Source organism: Heterocephalus glaber, unplaced genomic scaffold, assembly GCF_053883595.1.
Source record: "Heterocephalus glaber isolate CG9 unplaced genomic scaffold, H.glaber_assembly_v1.0 deba00001600, whole genome shotgun sequence".
NCBI lineage: Eukaryota > Metazoa > Chordata > Mammalia > Rodentia > Bathyergidae > Heterocephalus > Heterocephalus glaber.
Window position 1 is genome coordinate 34,057,734 of NW_028258372.1, and position 19,009 is coordinate 34,076,742.

Consider the following 19,009-nt stretch of genomic DNA (forward strand, 5'->3'; position numbering starts at 1 on the left):
TACTGCTATGCAGCCAGTCTCTGGGACCCTTTATCCTGGGGAGCTGAACCTCTGTATCCTCAAATAATTCCCCATTCCTTTTCCCTTCAGCTACCAATCTACTTTCTAAATCTATGATGCTGACAACTGCAGCATCCTATAGAAGTGAAATCACATAGCATTTATTTTCGTGACTGATTTATTTCACTTAGCATAATGTCAGCAAGGTTGGCTCATGCTGTAGCCCTGTATTTGTATACCACATTCTACTTGCCCAGCCCCTCGTGTGTCCATGGATACTTCTGCTGCTTCCACGTTTTTGGCTATCATGGAAGTCGCTGTTGTTAACCCTGGTGTACAGATAGCTCTTAAACTTCCTGCTTTCTATTTTGGGGGGATATATTTCCAGAAATGGTATTATTAGATTCTATGGCATAGGAAAAAGAAACCATTTTCTTTGTTCCTACACCACAACAGTCAACGTAGAAGAAATCTGCAGATTCAAAAGACATGGGGATTTTTGCCCCACCAGCAATGAGGCAGTCGCTTCTGCAGCAGTGAGCCCTGCTTCAGTCCCGCCTTGATTTTTCTTATGGTCAGCCCACATCCTGAAGCCACCTGGGGTCTTGCCAGCTTCCGTCATCCTTTTCGCCTGCAAAAGAAACTATCATTTTGGGAATTCTGAGGATTTTAGGAACCGTGTGTTAGGTGACAGTAACGAACATTAAATATATATTCCTAATGTCATAATTTTATTTTTAAGTTTTTTGAGGAATCATTTTTCCATAGTTCCATAATGGCTGTACCATTCATTATCTGTGTACATTAACCATGAACAAGGATTTCAATTTTTCCTTATCCTTATGTTTTCATTATTAAAATACATGTCAAGAAAAAATACATTTTATAATTTTTTGTGTGACATAGTCTGGCTATGTTGTCCAGCCTGGACTTAAATTCTTGGTTTCACATGACCTTCCCCCCTCAGCCGCCTGCATAGCTGAGATTACAGACCTGCTCCACCTTGTCTGGTTCAAGGATGTATTTTATTCCTAGTATTTACAAATAAATATGGATATATATTTTAATTCATTTTACTAATAAAATTCACTAATTATTATACACATTCAATGTGTGATTATGTAGCATTTGCAACTATATAGAGTGATGAGGTCTTAGAACTGATTTTTCACTATATGTGTACTACAAAGTCATCTCCCTTAATAGACTTACCTCAAAAAGAGAGAGAGAGATTCTAGTCTGCACCATAAAGATTCATCAGATACTCCCAAAGCAATGCCAGCTTTTAAAAGGTGGGCTTTATATTTTAATCTAGGATTAGATAGACGATATCAGGAAGGCTTTATCTTGTTTCCTAAGTCTGTAGTCCACCCAAATATCAGTAACCAAAATCATATGTTTATTTTGTAGTTTCCTTCAGTATGAAAATTTCCTTATTCCATTCTGAATTTTTGTTCTTGGCTAATTAGTTGCTGTCTTAGAGTATTATTAAACTTCTGTTTGAACACAATTTTTACATTCTTTTTTTTTTTTTGTACCGGGGATCAAACTTGGATCCTTACGCTTACTCAGCAGGCAGCAAAACCACTGAGTTAAATCCCCGGTCCCTGAACACAATTTTTAAGTCTTTGCCTTTTACTGGTGAGTTTAACCATTTATATTTATTTTTATAACATTTGTTTTATCTGGCTTTTATCATCTCTTTTTGTTTCATTGATTTTTAAAGTATTTATTGTATGTTTTCTTTTGGTATATTAGTTTGTGGATTTTTATTTTAACTGATATTTTAGATTTATCCTGTTTTGATTTCATTAAATTACCTGTATTTATAAATTTAGGTTTTAAAACTATTTTAACCCAAGTTTCCCTAATTATCAAGATCAAAATTAAATCATATTATTTTGGTGCTCAATCTATGTGACAACCAAATAAACATGTTTTAAAAATAAATCTCCCTGCTCTCTATGATAGTGGCATTTGCTAATATAATCATGATTAAAGGAACAGATTATTTCATGTAGCTATGGTTTTATATTTTGACATTTCAATTTGGGCTCTTTTTTTTTTGGTACTGGGGATCGAACTCAGGTCCTTGCACTTGCACAGCAGGCAATGAAACCACTGAGCTAAATCCCCAGCGCGACATTTCAATTTTGGAGAATAACTTTGGACATCTGTTGAAATTTTAGACCACACCTGAAAAACACTGTTAAAATTACTTGAGGCACTTGCAAAACTGCAAATCCAATTCTAATTTATGGAATCTATATTTCTAAGGGTATGTTTTAAGAATACACATTTTTAAATAACTCCCCAACACCTGGCAATTTTTAAGATACTAAGATATAAGGACTCGTTTCTATGAATTATCTCTCCAGCAAAATAAAAGAGCAATAAATGACAAAATATTGCTTATATTTTCAGATATTTTATAGACATATGATGTCCACTCATGTATGCTTTGGATATCTATGAATAGCAGGTTCACAAACCTTGCATTGAATAAAGGCTAGAGCTCTCTTTCAATGCCTTAGGTTCTTTATGCATGATAAAAGATTGAATGTGTGTATGTTTCAACTTTGGAAATTGATGCAGTAATGTATGTAATTAAAAATACAAACTGTATCACTATACAGTATACAGTATAATTATAGCACTATATTTTAGTATGAATTATACTAGAAGTAAAATGCAAAGCCACATTCAAACTTAAAAGTCTTACAATACAGTTTCGAAAAACAAATCACCAATGTTGCACAATAAATAGCAGTAGAATGCAGTCTATTTATATTAAGTACATCAGCCTCAGTCCTCCCAGAATAAACATGAGTTAGAGTTATCCAAGGGAAGCGTTCTCATAGGGGCAAATACTAACTGAGCTGAGCCCTGGAAGGAAACTGTTATTTCTGAATAAGTGGGGAAAGAGAGAAAACTTTGAATGTGTTTTATTTTTATTCTACTAAAATATGTTTTAATACAAACCATTTATGTAGGGGAAAGTGGAAAAGTAATGCTGGGAAATAAATAAAATCCATATTGTAGTGGGCCTTAAATGTCAGGCAGGCCTTACCAGACCAGTAATTTACCTGGCCTTTGACATTATTTTGTAGCTGGGCAGAATGAAAATATTAATAAATTTGTGCAAAATGACAAACAGCACTACTGAAGAATGTAAAGCCAATTCTTACTACGGCAGAAAGAAAGCAAACGTTACTTGAAATAGCAACACATCCAACCCAATACAAAGCAGGTTTTTGTAATTCACCATAACTTGAGTGTTTAATCATTCATTTTTGACAAGAAGAGGGGAAAAAAAGGACTAACCAAGAGCAGAGCTGTTTCTGATGATTTACTGATCAAAGCCAATTAGAATAGTTCTGGTTGAACTGGGTTGAGTTTCTCTGAAATTACTTTTCAAAGTAACATCAACAAGAGTGAGCATGTGCAATGCTGAACTTTCTGTGTGTTAGTCCATAAAATAACTAAAAAAAAAAAAATCACTTACCAATACCCACAGTGTCAGTGTGACTTTTGAAGTGTAAAATTAAGTGATATGTAGAGCTGAAACACAAAGCTTTTTGCTGTATGCTGTTTGATTTGAAGATGTCAGAATATTATTCAAACAATAGACTGAATAAAACCTTTCTTTGGATTCAGTATTTTTTAATCTGGGCTGTAAAATGGTTTTGAAAAAATATCAGGTCTACAGAATTTGTGTATTTATCTCTGTATCATAACTTCAAAATAATGTGATAATAAAGGACCAAAAGAACAAAGTGATGGATACCAGAACTAATCCCATACTTTATGTTGTACATAAAAATAAAACCTTATTATATCAAATCACCAACTCCATATTTTTATGGTATCATTAATGTTGGTGAAAATCTACATAAAAGAGCTTCTGACCTAACACATTTTTACGTCTTATGAAAAACTTAGTTTTACTTTAATCACTTCACATTAAAATATATTTCATGTTTTCTTATATTTCTGAATGAATATGTGGTAGACAATGTGTATTGATGACTTATATACTGATTTGGGGGGGGGTGGTACTGGGGATCAAACTCGGGTCCTTACACTTGCAAGGCAGGCAACAGAACCACTGAGCTAAATCCCCAGCCCTATCTATATACTGATTATTGTCCTATACTGTTTAGAGGTTGATTTTGCTCCTATTTGCAATATCTCTAAATGGCTATGTTTTTGTATTATTTTATGCCAGCTCATCATATTATTTTGCTTAAAGGTACCACACTATAGAGAAAAAAGGCTCATCTCAGGTGTTAGGCACATAGGGTACCAACCACAAGCTGGCTAGTGTCATTGCCTGTGAAATGAAGCTAGTGATGTACTAGTAATCATCACTTACTGAAATGGTTAAATGGCCACATAAGTAGAGCCTTACTATAATCGGGGCCTTGCATACACGGGGGACTCAGTAAGGATCAGTACCAGTTACTCACATGCACTGCTCAGCTCTTGGCTGTCATTTCTCCTGGCCAAAAATACACACGGAAGCTCCCCCTTTCCCACTTCCTTTGTTGATTCCATTCCACTGCAAGTTGAGATATTTTATAGTGAAGCTTCTTTTAGCTGTGTCTAAAAATAATAATAAATGACAACGCAGGCCCTGAGAAAATAGTCAACTTGACAACCTCCATATTTAAACCCAGAATTTTTATTTATTTGTTTGTTTGCTTATTTATTTTTACTAGCACATTCTGGAGGCATTAGTTACTTCTCAGCTGGCATTGCCTGTATAAAATCTCCACAAGTCTTCAGATCTCTCCTTTCAGAAATAGTTAAGTAAAAATGTCACTGATTACTCTATTTCTCAAACATCAAACATATTTAAAATTAAATAAATAATAATTAAATAATTCCATAAAATTAAATGGCCACTGGATTTCAGAGGAATAGAACACAGTTATTCTTTCTTAGAGGGTGGAATTGAAGTCTGAGAGCCCTACAAAAGTGCAGTCATCCCTTGGTATTCAGCAAATTTGGATCCAAGACCTCAGAGGATAACAAAGTACAAGAAAGCTCAGGTCATCTATATAATCTGTGTATATCCTCCTGTGTTGTTTAAATACTTACAGTACCTATACAATATAAATGTTATATACATGGTTGTTACACTGGATTGTTTGGGGAATCATGAATGATAAGAAGAAAATCTGTACCTGTTTATTTCAGATACAATTTCTAAAACAATATTTTTGATCTGAAGTTGTTTGAATCTGTGCATGCAGATCCTCAGTGCCACAGAAGGCTTAGTTGATAGAAGCTCCTACTCTTTTTTTCCTAATTGCAAAACATCTCCTTTCCATTCCCTGCATAGGTCAATAGATTTGATGTTACTATGAATTTCTTAACCACTATACAGAAGCAACAGAAAAAATGAAAACAAAAAAAAATTGTGTTTTCATTGTGAAGAAAAGTAAAATCAAATCGTAATTTTTCATAATAAAAGTTGCCCAAATTGACAATCTGTATTTAGATTCATCAGAACTCATTTTTCCAAAATAATGTTGCCGGTGTTCAGTGTTAAGGTCATATTAACAATCACCATGTGTTAAGTGGGGATTGGAGCTAAGAATATAACACGTCTGCCCGGAAAGTAGCACAAATGAGTCTTACACTGAGCCCTGCCAATACAGAGTGCAGGAATGGGTCAGACTTCCCTTCTCCACTCGCTGGCTGAGAGGAAGAGAGAGAGACTGAAAACCAAGCCCAGGCTTTTGGAAGTGGTACATCAGACACTTGGTCTGTCAATCTAGGTGCTTGGTTTTTTGTTTTGTTTTTTCCCGGAAAAATGTCTGGAGGCAGAATACATTGTTTTCATGTTTTAATGGTGATGCTCATAGGTAAACTGCTCTTTTATTATTATATATATAAGATAATTGGTACTATTTTTTGAGTTTTAAGATGTTTATTTAGCTATTAATGTTTAATGTTTTCATATGATATTATGATCATAGGAAAAGTAGAAATTTTGAGTAAGGAAGGGTGGATATGTTTATGCATTGAACCTTGGTTTTTATATCATCTTTGTATGTCTTTCTAGAAATGACATTCTTCCAGATATTTCATTAACTATGACTTCAATAATGTGAAGATTATTCCAAAAACCACTTTCATAGTCAATGATATTTACATTTAAACATAAAGTTCATATATTTTTTACCATTGGTACCATTTATTCTGATTAATACATGAGATAAAGAGCAAAAATTTTCACTAACAAGGTTGTTTTTAAATACAATATTACCATAGAATTAGAAGCTGGTTGAACTAAAAGAATTTTAGAAAAATAAAATAAAGAAAAATTGTTTTTTTAACATTTTCATATTTTATTCATAGATTTTAGGTATACAACATAATGACATTCATCATTGGGAATTTGCACCTTTACATAGTCTCTCTTGGTTCTTATTTTTTCCCCCTTCCCCTGCCCTCCCTTCAACCCCTCCATCCCACCCTGTTTACAAAGTCTTTGTTTCCATTTTTTCATTTTCTCATATGTATTCCATTCCCTTCTTTCCTTCCCCCTACCCCTCCCACTCTCCCTTCCCCTTTGCCCCTTTTCTTCCTATTTCACCTTATCTCTTATACATTTTAGTCCTTATTCACACTTTCAGTTTCTCACACTAGAGAAACTATTCAGTGTTTACACATGTGTGTCCTATTTATTTCACTTAAGAGTCTCAAGCCTCAATGTGCATCCATTTAGCTATAAATGTCTCTAATTTTTCATTTTTATGGCTGAGTAGTACTCCAATTTATTAAAAAATGACATGTTCTTTATCCAGTCTCCAGTTGATGGGCATTTGGGCTGCTTCCAAGTTTTAGCTATTACAAATTGTGCCGCTATGAACATGGGCGGACATAAATTATTGTGGTATGATTCTTTTAATTCTTTGGGTAAGATCCCAGCAGGGGAATAGCTGGGTCAAATGGGACTTCCAGTCCTAGCTCTTTGAGGCATCTCCATACTGATTTCCACAGTGGTTGCACCAGTCTACACTCCCACCAACAGTGGAGCAGTGTTCCTCTTTCCCCATAGCCCTGCCAGCATTTGTTATTGGTTGATTTCATGACAGCAGTCATTCTTTCTGGAGTGAGGTAGAATCTCAGTGTTGTTTTCATTTGCATCTCTCAAATGACCAGTGATGTTGAACATTTTTTCAAATGTTTATTTGCTATTTCTACTTCTTTGTCTGAGAAATGTCTGTTCATTTCAGATGCGGATTTTCGGATTGGGTCTTTAAATTTGGGAAGTCTGATTTTTTTAAAGTTCTTATAGAGTCTGGATAGGAGACCTTTGTCTGAGGAACAGCAGGTGAAAATTTTTTCCCACATTATGGGTTGTCTCTTCATTCTGTTGGTGGTTTCTCTTGCTGTGCAGAAGCTTTTTAGTAAGAAGAGATCACACTTATTGATTGTTTGTGCTACTTCACAGGCATCTGAGGTTTTGTTCATAAAACCTTTTCCTATGCCAGTGTCTTCAAGAGTTCTAACTAACCTCTGTTCTAGCTGGTTCACCATTTCTGTTTTAATGTTTAGATCTTTAATCCATTTTGATTTTAGTTTAGTGCATGGTGAGAGACATAGGTCTAGTTTTAATCTTTGGCAAGTTGAAACCCAATTTTTCCAGCACCATTTATTAAAGAGGCTATCTTTTCTCCAGTGAGGTTGTTTGGCTCCTTTGTCAAAGATGAGGTGGCTGAGTGTGTCTGGAGTTGTTTCTGCATCTTCTAATCTGTTCCACTGGTCCTCAGGTCTGTTTCTATCACAGTAGCTTTGTAGCATTGTTTCAAATTGGGGGTTATAATACCCCCTGCCATGTCTCTGTTACCTAGAATTGCTTTTGCTATTCTGGGTCTCTTCTTATTCCAAATGAATTTTTGGATTGTTTTCTCAAGGTCCATGAAGTATGCTGCTGGGATTTCAATTGGGATTTCATTGAATATATATAGCAGTTTTGGAAGTATGGACATTTTCACTATGTTGATCCTTCCTACTCAGGAGCAGGGGATGTCTTTCCATTTTCTGATATCATCTTCAATCTCTCTTTTCAGACTGCTGTAGTTTCCAGAGAAGAGGTCTTTGATTTCTTTTGTTAGGTTGATTCCTAGGTATTTCAGGTTTTTGGATGCTATTTTGAAAGGAATTCTTTGCCCTATTTCTCTCTCAGTGAGTCTGTTATTCATGTAGAGGAAAGCTATTGATTTTTGTGTGTTGACCTTGTATCCAGCTACTCTACTGAATTTGGTTATTAAGTCTAGCAGACTTTTGATGGAGTTCTTGGGGTCTTCTATATAAAATATCATGTCATGGGCAAATAATGACAATTTGACTTCTTCATTTCTTATCTTTATTCTTTTTATTTCTTTCTCTTGTCTAATTGTCATGGCTAATGTTTCCAAAACTATATTGAACAGGAGTGCTTATAGTGGACATCCTTGTCTTGTTCCTGATTTTAGTGTGAAGGATTTCAGTTTTTGACCATTTAGTATGACATTAGCTGTTGGTTTTTCATAGATGGATTTTATCAGATTAAGGTAGAGACCATCTATTCCAATTTTTGTAGGGTTTTTATCATAAATCCATGTTGGATTTTGTCAAATGCTTTTTCTGTATCTATGGAGATGATCATATGGTTTTTGTTTTGTCCTTGGGTCTATTGATATAGTGCATTACATTGATTGATTTGTGTATGTTGAACCATCCCTGCGATGAATCCCACATGGTCAGGGTGTATGATCTTCTTGATGATCTTCTGCATTCTATTTGCCAGTATCTTATTAAGGATTTTTGCATGTATGTTCATTAGTGAGATTAGCCTATAGCTCTTTTTTTTGGTTGGGTCTTTCTCTGCTTTGGGGATCAAGGGGATGCTTGCTTCCAGGAATGAATTTGGGAGTATTGCTTCCCTTTCAATTTCATTGAAGAGTTTCAACAGTAGTGGCAGTAGTTCCTTTCTAAATGTCTTGTAGAATTCAGCAGTGAAGCCATCAGGACCCAGGCTTTTCTTAGTTGGTCAGTTTTTAATTATGTTTTCAATTTCATTGATTGATATTGGGTCATTTAGAATTTTTAGGTCTTCATTCAACTTCGGTAATTCATATGTATCTAGGAATCTGTCCATTTCTTCTGTGTTTCCCATCTTATTGGCGTATAGGTTCTGGAAGTAGGTATTGATGATCCTCTGGATTTCTGCTGGGTCTGTTGTAATTTCACCCTTTTCATCCCTAATTGCATCAATTTGGGACTTTTCTTTCCTTTTTCTGATAAGGTTGGCTAAGGGTTTGTCAATTTTGTTAATTCTTTCGAAGAACCAACTCTTGGCTTCATTGATTTTTGTATTGTTCTCTCAGTCTCCATTGCATTGATTTCTGCTCTGATCTTTATAATTTCCTCCCTTGTATGAGCTTTGGGTTTGTCCTGTTCTTCTTTTTGTAGAAGCTTGAGATTCAGCATCAGGTTGTTTAATTGGGCACACTCTGTTTTCCTAATAAGAGTATTCACTGCTATGAATTTCCCTCGTAAGACTGCTTTCATTGTGTCCCATAGATTCTGATATGTTGTATTGTCATTGTCATTTAATTGTAGGAACTGTCTGATTTGTTCTTTAATTTCCTCCATTGGTTATTCAGAAGTATGTTGTTCAATTTCCATGTGTTTCTGAAATTCTTGTGGTTTCTTTTGCTGTTGACCTACAATTTCATCACATTATGTTCTGATAATATATAGGGGATAACTTCAATTCCTTTGCACTTACTTAAACATCTTCTATTAGTAAGCATGTGGTCCATTTTGGAGAACAACCCATGTGCAGCTGAAAAGATTGTGTATTCTGATTTTGTGGGGTGGAAGACTCTGTAAACATCTGTTAAGTTCATTTCTTCAATGATTGATTGAGTTCTAGTATTTTGTTGCTTATTTTTTGTCTCGTTGATCTGTCTATTTGTGACAGTGGGGTATTGAGGTCCCCCACTACTATTGTATTAGTGCTTATATGATTTTTCATGTCTGTTAGTATTTGTTTTATATAGTTGGGCACACTAGTGTTTGGTGCATAGAATTTATGACTGTCATATCTTCCTCTTGGATTGTTCTCTTTACAAGGATGTCTTTGTCTCTCTTAATCAGTGTTGCTTTGAAATCCACTTGATCTGCAAAGAGGATAGTTACTCCTGCATTTTGTTGCATTCCTGTCACATGGAGTATTGTTTTCCACAGTACTCTTTGTCTCTCTTAATTAGTGTTGGTTTGAAATCCACTTGATCTTCAAAATCCACTAGTCCTGCTTTTTGGGGGTTCCTGTCTCATGGAGTATTGTTTTTCACTCTTTAACTTTCAGTCTATGAGTTTCTTTTTGAATTACATGTGTTTCTTTTATGCAGCATGTTGTTGAATCTTACTTCTTGACCCATTCTGCCAGTCTATTTCTTTTGATTGGTGAATTGAGACCATTGACATTGATGGTTATAACTGATATATATTAACATCATTTTCATTACTTTCTTTTTGTTTGATTCTCCCCCTTTGCATTTAATTTCTTGTTGTGCCTGATGGATTCATTCTGCTGGGGTTCCTGGGGTTGTGGTCCTCATTGTCTTTTTCTATGATTTTTTTCTAAAATTTTTTGGAGTGCTGGTTTGGTATTCATGAAGTTCCTAAGGTGTTCTTTGTCATGAAAGTATCTTATTTCTCCATCAATTTTGAAAGATAGTTTTTCAGGGTACATCAATCTGGGTTGGAGGCTGTTTTCCTTTAGGGCTTGGAATATATCACTCCAAGTTCTTCTTGCCTTGAGGGTTTGCATTCAGAAGCCTTCTGTGATTCTGATGGGCTTTCCTTTGTATATGGTTTGTTTCTTTTTCTCTAACTGCTTGTAGAACTTTGTTCTTCTGTTGGGTTTCTGGAATCTTAACAATTATATGCCTATGTGTAGATTTTTTTTGTTCAAAGCTGGTTGGAGTCTTATATGCCTCACTTATCTGTATGTCAAGTTCTTTTCCCCTCCTTGAGAAGTTTTCTGCCATCACTTCTGTGAAGAGTTTTTTTATGTCATCTGCACTCTCCTGTTTCTTTATTGACTCCTATCAGTCTTATGTTATTCTTCTTTGCACTGTCTAGCAGCTGCTGGATTGATTTCTCGTGTTCCTTTACAATTTTAAAGCAATTTTTCTTTTCCTGGTCACTAATTGCAATCTTATCTTCTGTATCTGAAATTCTGTCCTCACATTGGCTCATTCTGCAGCTTAGACTTTCAGTGGAGTTTTTAATCTCCTGGAAATCTGTTTGTATCTGTTTTATGGATTCCATTTGTTTCCTATGTTGGCATTTCATCATGTTCCTCAGCTCCTCTCTAGATTTATTAATCATGCCTTGTACTATGGTCACCATCTCTGCTGTTATCTGAGAAATTATTTCTGATTGCATTTTTTCCAGATCCTCTTTTGTTGCCAGTTTAGGGAGTCCAGGTGGTTGAGTATCAGAATGTTCCTTCTCTTTTCCTTTTGGGGTTGCTGTAGGTGATTTGGAAGTCTGGTTTTGAGGCTTGTTTATGTGTCTTCTCATTTTGCAGGGGCGGGGGAGGGGTGCTGCTGGCACTCACGCTGCTCACCTCCTCTGTGCTAGGAGGGTGGTACATTAGCCTGGAAGCCTCCTCCTATCATAAAGAAATAATTCCTAAATTGAAAATAAATAGAAAATAGTAACATTCACTTGTCTACCTTATACTATATGTACTTATACCTAAACAATTCATAGTCAACTCAAATATAAAATTAAGAATACTGAATGCACCAGTAATCTTATAAGTATTGCCTAATCTTTTTATTTTAATTGACAGAAAATCTTTTTTCTTTGCCCGGCAGATCATATAACTAATGAAAGAATTTTTTATCTGTTTTCTCACTTTTAGTTTACTAGGTTTATCAAATAAAAGTGCCTGCTCTTATTTTACCATGGAGATGTTTAATAGAATTGATTTTAAGCACAAGTCACTGTGATCAATTTTTCACTTAATTGTGTTTATTGTTCTTCAGACTTTTGACCTTGATGAGTTTTCTCTCTTTTTTTACAATCATGGCAATATTTAAAGCTTGCTTCCCTTTATATTTAAAGGAAATACATAATCAAGTTACTGGTATTTTGTGAAAGATTAAATGTATAAATATTAAAGATTATATGAAAACATAGTGAGCAAACAAGCACTGCCATGTGCATTTTTATGTTGACTAACTATAACTGAAAGGAAATACACATCCTATTTTAGGCCTAAATAATCTTATGTGTGGATGATTTTAATAGCTGTCTAGCATGTCTTCCTGTCTCTAGTTCCTTTTTACTTCACTCTATTATATTTCCCTGCGGGACTGATCTTTATGAGAAACCATATTGGTCTTCTGTCCAACAATGAGCCCAGTATTTCCCACTGTCAGAAAATAAAGTAGTAAACACATAAAAATAAAACAATAAAAACTTTGTTAAGTTCCCAGACCTCCAAATTGGCTGCATGTAACCTTTCTGACTTGATTTTCCTACATAAATCCTCCATGCCTACCTCATGATTCATCATCACCTCTAAATGCCTTAAGCTTTCCATTGAGGAGTGTTTTGTTTATTCACTTATTTGTGCATACAGCAATGCTTTTGTCCTGATCCACACTGGAACACATTAAATCGTATCTCCATAAAACTTTCCCAGACCAGACTGAAGACAGAATGAAGAGTCCCTTGCCTCACCGTTGCCCATACAATTCACTCAGATCCACTACGTAATGTGTAGTGATATTTCTTCAGTATTGTCTCGGTTTACAGGATCATTTAATTTTTCACAAATTTGTCTTCTTTAAGTTCCCTGAGGGCAGGGACTATTTGTTACTCCATGTTATATACAAAAATTTATATGTAATCAGTATTTGTTTATTTGACTTAGTTTAAAAGGCTGAGTTTTCATAGCTAAAGATTTATCATTATGTTTTTCTCCACATCTTTTCCATAACTTATATATTTCCTATTGTTGCCCTAATGTATTTTCTACACTCATTAGGAGTCTACTATTTACAGTGTATTTTCGTAAATATGCATTTTGTTATTCCATTATATTGTAAGTATTTTGATGCCAGGTCTGTTCCTCCTACTTTGTAGCTCCTGTTATACTCTGAGAGTAGAACACAGGTTAGGTATTTTGTAAATTTGGGAGAATGGTGAATTGAACTTCCAACTAAAGGGCCAAGGTGTTTTGGCTGTCAGGTACCAAAGCAAGTTATAAGAGAGATAATAATGCAGAATGTCACAATAAATGCAGATAATAGATCTCAGGCTTTGATACATGTATCTTTATCTTAAAGGTATGTGAAGTTTCTTGAGAGGCAGTTTGAAGCACTGAATGTATAAAGAGATTTCTCTGGAAAGAAGCCCTGCTGTTTTACAAGTTATACAGCCCCCTCAAGTTTTCAGTGGAAATCTACATTTCAGCCCCAAGCAGAGTGACAGTGGCTGCAAGGACAGTGAGGAAAGAAATCATTAACTTAGACTAGACTCTCCACCTCCTTGAGGAATATAAAGATGAAAGACTGTGGCTTATAATCTAAGGCGGGGAGGAGGGGGAGAGAAACTGTTATGCTGTGCTGGAAAGCCAGTAAGCCCCTTCAAATATAGGTCAAAGGTACATGAGTCCTGAGGCCCAGACTGGAGACCCATGGCAAAAATAATAGCAGTCAGTGGTCCATGTAAAAGGGAACTTTTCTAGCAGGCCTGTATCAGATGAGAGAACACCAACAAAAACAGTTGGTGAAGAAAGAGTAAGTGCCAGTACACCAGTGACCAAGAGCTGAGGGAGCAGGGAATGTGGGAGCAGGCAGCCTGCCTCACAGGTCCCTGGAGGGAGTCTCAGCTAGAGGCTCCAAGAAACTTAGAAAAATCAACTTGAAAAGCCTTCCAGGCTCAGAGGAAATGGAACATCACCAGTCAGGCCAAAACTTCCTGAACCTCTTTCTTCTTCTCTTCTCCACAAACTCTAGTCTTCTAAGATTCAGAACACTTAAAAGTATGGAGGTGAACAGAAGTATGGAATAAAAGTACAGAGGAACAGAAAATGAGGGAGAAGCCTTCCAAGTCTTCCCTCAAGACAGCTTAAAGTTGACCTAGCAGACAAAGAAAGAGGATTTCTTTAATTCTAAATTGCACTGAGACATATTTTTGTGACTGGCCATTTTAATTATTGTGAATCTTTCAAAATTTATCATGAATCTATTATCTAACAATAATCATAAAATTCATACAGTCTCCTGGAGATTTTATCCAGAGGGAAAAAATCTCCACTCCATTAACTATGTTAACTATAGAGTCATTTTGATTATACCTTATGAGTTGTTCAATATTCCTCTTAATTAAATACTCATTTTTTGTTTTCAAAATCCTATAAAAATTAAAGTAAACTATCTTCTAATAAAAAGTTTAAACTCTTAATAAAGTCAGTTAAATAAACCTTGCATTTCAGTTAAATGAAACATTCCTTTAGAGCTAAGCTTTATCTGTAATTTTTAGGTAAGTTCTCTCTCTAAGGATGATTAAGTAATAGATTAGTTCACTTCAGTTCTATCCTTTCTATTCATCAAATATGTTAAAACACATACCCTTAGCACTGTGCAGGCACTGTGGGAGACACTGAAGAGGATTATGGTACCTTCACTGCTTCCACAGAGCTTAATTTTGAATTAATAAAGGTTGTATCAAAGTAACTTAAGTATTGGAAAATATCAGTACAATAGGGTCCAATCAAGTGCCTAAATATATGGCACATAAATGGCAGTATACAAAGATTAACATTGATTAAATGGATCTAAGAATATACACAGTAAGAGTGCTTTGCACTTCAAATCAGACTAAATGCATTATAAAATATTTATTATGTTAGAAAGATCATTAATTCAAAAAATTAATTACCAAATGCCAAATATGAGCAAGCACCAAATATATTAATGAATAAAACAGACATTTTCCCTTTTCAATGGAACTCACAATCTAATGAGATTCTAGAGTATTATGCTATCTATGTAAATATCTTGATAAACAAAATTATGCAATTTATGGACTATCTATGCCTGCACTTTCTAGACTGTCTCTTTCAATGACCACAGCACTATTCAAACTTTTTCAATATAGGGTAATTCTTTTGGTTATTTTTCTTAGTAATGGCCAAAACTTACAGAGAAATTTACATATACTAATGTTATGAGCATACTACATGATTTAATTCATTTAATCTTTTTAAAAGACTTGTGATATAAATATTATTAACCCCATTTTGTAGATGAGGAAATTATTCACCTCATTTTGTAGATGAGGAAATTGAGGAACAGAAAGTCAAGAAAACCTGCTCAAGATCACAACTAGCTGGAGTTCAGATCTAATACTGTCAATATAGGATCCTTGCTATGGTTTAGATCTAAAATGCACCTCTCAAACCCATGTGTTCAGAGGTTGGGCTTTTAGAAAGTGATTAGATCATGAAGGCTCTAACTTCATCATCATATCTCATCAAGATATGAGACCATAGTTTCACAGCATTATTAGAAGATGATGGAGACAGAAAGTGGGGCCAAAATGAAAGGAGTAGATGATGCAGTTGTGATCTTGGGGACTATATTTGGTCCCAGGCCCTTCCTCTCTGGATCTTTCCCTTTATGCCCATTTCCTGGTTCTCATGAGATGAGCAGCTTCTGTCTTACCATGGGTCTAAAAGCAATGGAGTCTGGAAACCCTGGACTGAACCTCTGAAACTGTGAGCCAAAATAGACCTTCCCTCCTCTGAGTTGTTATTCTCAGGTATCTTGACATAAGAGAAAACTAACACAAGCCTTTTGACTAAATTTTGTAAAACACACATGTACACATTGAGTTCAATGGGAAAATAAGACACACAAACTAGTAAAACAATAAACAAGAATGGACTAAATTATCAGTTAAAAGAACAGTATCACACTGGATTTTTAAAATTTAGTTTGTTTAGGGTCAAATTGTAGAAGTCTTGGCAATTTAGACTTTAAACTTTCTAAACTTCAATTTCTTCTGGGAAAAAGAACTCAGAATATCTGCCCTGAAACTTCAGATACTGCTGTGAGTACAAAGATAATAATGTGGATAAAGATGTTGGGAAAATCACAAACTGTTCCACATGTTTCAATTTTCATTTTTACTACATATTCATTTGAATTTACCATATCTCTTACAGTGTTATATTTCGGCTTGTTATTTGATGAAATAAATTCTTTCTTTCTTTTTTTTTTTTTTGGTACCGGGGATTGAACTCAGGACCTTGTGCTTCCCAGGCAGGTACAGCACCACTGAGCTACATTCCTGGCCCTGATGAAATAAATTCTAATAATTCTCTTTTAGATTTCTTTCTTTGACTTGGAATTAGGGAAGAATTTTACAGTGTGAAGTAAAAATTATAAGCAGGAATTTGTTATGAGATATTGATCTGGTGTTACACTGGAATTGTTTGGAGAGAAAGGAATTGGGGCCTTCCATTCCCTTAGAACCATTCCATCATAAGAAATGTTGAGATTTATATCTGGCAAACTTTGGTTTTAGGAGTTATGGAAAGGTACAAGACAGAAGGCAAAAGCACTATTTTGTAATAGAACAGAGTGAAATAGCAGGATAAAAATAGTCCACAATTATGTAATCATTTGTATCTAGGATCATTCCTAAGGGCAAAATTTCTTCTTTCCATTTTAATGACATTTAGTGTAACATGTATGTTTGACAATGGTAGAATGAACCACTCACTGTAATTGACATTATTTCTAAAGGATGAATTCAAAGTCTGCTGTGACTGCTCTTGTCTCCACAACACAGATGCAATGATATAATTGATTGTAGTTTTCCTCAAGAAATATATTCCATTACAGTCCTAAGCCAGCTCTGTACTTCTGGAAGATAAAACATGAAAATTGTGTGAAGTTTCTATTTATGATCTGAATATACATGATTTTCACTTATTGTTCCTTACTTAACAGGAATCCACTGTGAAGAAGACATCAATGAATGTTTATCAAAACCCTGCCAAAATGGTGGCACTTGTGAGAACTTGCCTGGAAATTATACTTGTCATTGCTCATTTGATAACATTTCTAGAACATTTTATGGAGGACAAGACTGTTCTGAGATTCTCTTGGGCTGCACACATCACCAATGTCTAAATAATGGAATTTGCAACCCTCACTTCCAAAATGGCCAACATGGATTCAGCTGCCTGTGTCCATCTGGCTACACTGGGTCACTGTGTGAAACTGTCACCACACTTTCATTCGAGGGCAGTGGCTTCCTGTGGGTCACAAGTGGCTCGCATACAACCCAGAGCTCAGATTGTAGCATTTCAGATTTCAGACTGTTCAGTCCATGGCGCTTCTACTTTTCTGGGGCAACAGAGACATGTTTGCAAAACTGGAGTTGCTAAGTGGCTACATTCACTTATCAATTCAAGTCCATAATTGGTCAAAGGTACTTCTGTACATTTCCCACAACACCAGCAATGGACAGTGGCACTCAGTGGAGGTGATATTTGCAGAGGCTGTGACCCTTTCCTTAATGGACAACTCCTGTAAGGAGAAATGCATCACTAGAGCTCCTTCTCCGTTTGAAAGTAATCAATCCATGTGTGCTTTTCAGAACTCTTTTTTTGGGTGGTTTACCAGTGGAAATGACCGGAGATGGTGTTGCACTACTTAACATCTATGATACAGCATTTGCACCTTCATTTGTAGGCTGTCTCCAAGACATTAAATTTGATTCGAATCATATTACCCTGGAGAACATTTCATCCAGCTTGTCATTAAATATCAAGGCAGGCTGCATGCAAAAGGATTGGTGTGAAAGTCAACCTTGTCAAAATAGAGGACGCTGCATCAACTTGTGACTTGGGTACCTGTGTGACTGCTACAGGCCCGGTGCAGGCCCCAACTGTCTGAAAGGTGAGAGGAAGCTGAGCACCCAGGAGGGCTGTGCCTCTGGGCAGATCAACAAAAGACAGCCAGCCTGCTACTTCCTGTTGTGAAACATAATGTCCCCTTGCGATTCATGTTGCTATTTGTCCACTAATGAGGAAAAAGAAGAAAAGAGGTGATGTGTATTAAATTCTAGAGAGTTCATAGGACATCCGGGTTTCACTCAGACGCAGAAGTAAAAAAATAAGCAGATAGCCCTTTTCCAAATTGGTGTTGATAAAATGCTCTTAGAAATTTCACCATGCATTACATATCAGAGATTTATTGTAAATCTTATTTAAAAGAGAATCTTTTTTTTTTTTCGTACCTGGGATCGAACTCAGGGCCTTGTGCATTCCAGGCAAGTTGGCAGAACCACTGAGCTAAATCCCCAGCCCAAAAGAGAATCTTTTAGACAAAAAAGGCTTCTGCAGACTAAACTAGTCAGTCTCACATGCTAGCAGACTATCTTGTACTTAGTAGAGTCTCAGTAAATATTAACTTCCTTGCTCTCTTTTCTATGCAATTAATCCTTGTTCCAAAATCATGTTGCAGTTTATAAATTTATAAACCAGCAATTTTATTCAAAGGCATCATCTCTAGGATTGCCTGGAGAAAACAGATAAATGCCTCAAGGAAAATAAAAGGAAGAAAAGCATGTGAAAAGTAACAATGAAATTTGGTAAATGCCATAAATTAATTGATCTGATTTCTCTAGCAAATCATACTTTGAAATGTATTTCAAAATCTTTTATTTTGAACATTCACTCCAAAGACAGCTACTGATAGTGATCAATATATAGTCTTATTATCATCATCATCATCATCATCATCATCATCATCATCATGCATTGAAAAAGCCTGAGAGGTTGTTGCAATTGACTGCTTTGAAGTTCAGGTCTAATTTACTCCAAGATTTCAGAACAACATGAAGTAGGGCAACATCTGGTAAATAGTCTTCTCTGCTTTATATAAAGTAAAATTAAAACCAGTCT

The 19,009-nt window shown here is 35.5% G+C and overlaps 1 protein-coding gene across 1 annotated transcript in view; it reads left to right on the top strand.

Annotated features, from left to right (window-relative positions):
* Window positions 1-19,009, top strand: part of Crb1 (crumbs cell polarity complex component 1) — a 139,128-nt gene that overhangs the window by 62,394 nt on the left and 57,725 nt on the right. Inside the window, 3 exon segments of the mRNA XM_087193860.1 lie at window positions 17,049-17,405; window positions 17,408-17,706; window positions 17,708-18,002. Coding sequence (XP_087049986.1) covers window positions 17,049-17,405; window positions 17,408-17,706; window positions 17,708-18,002 — 951 coding nt within the window.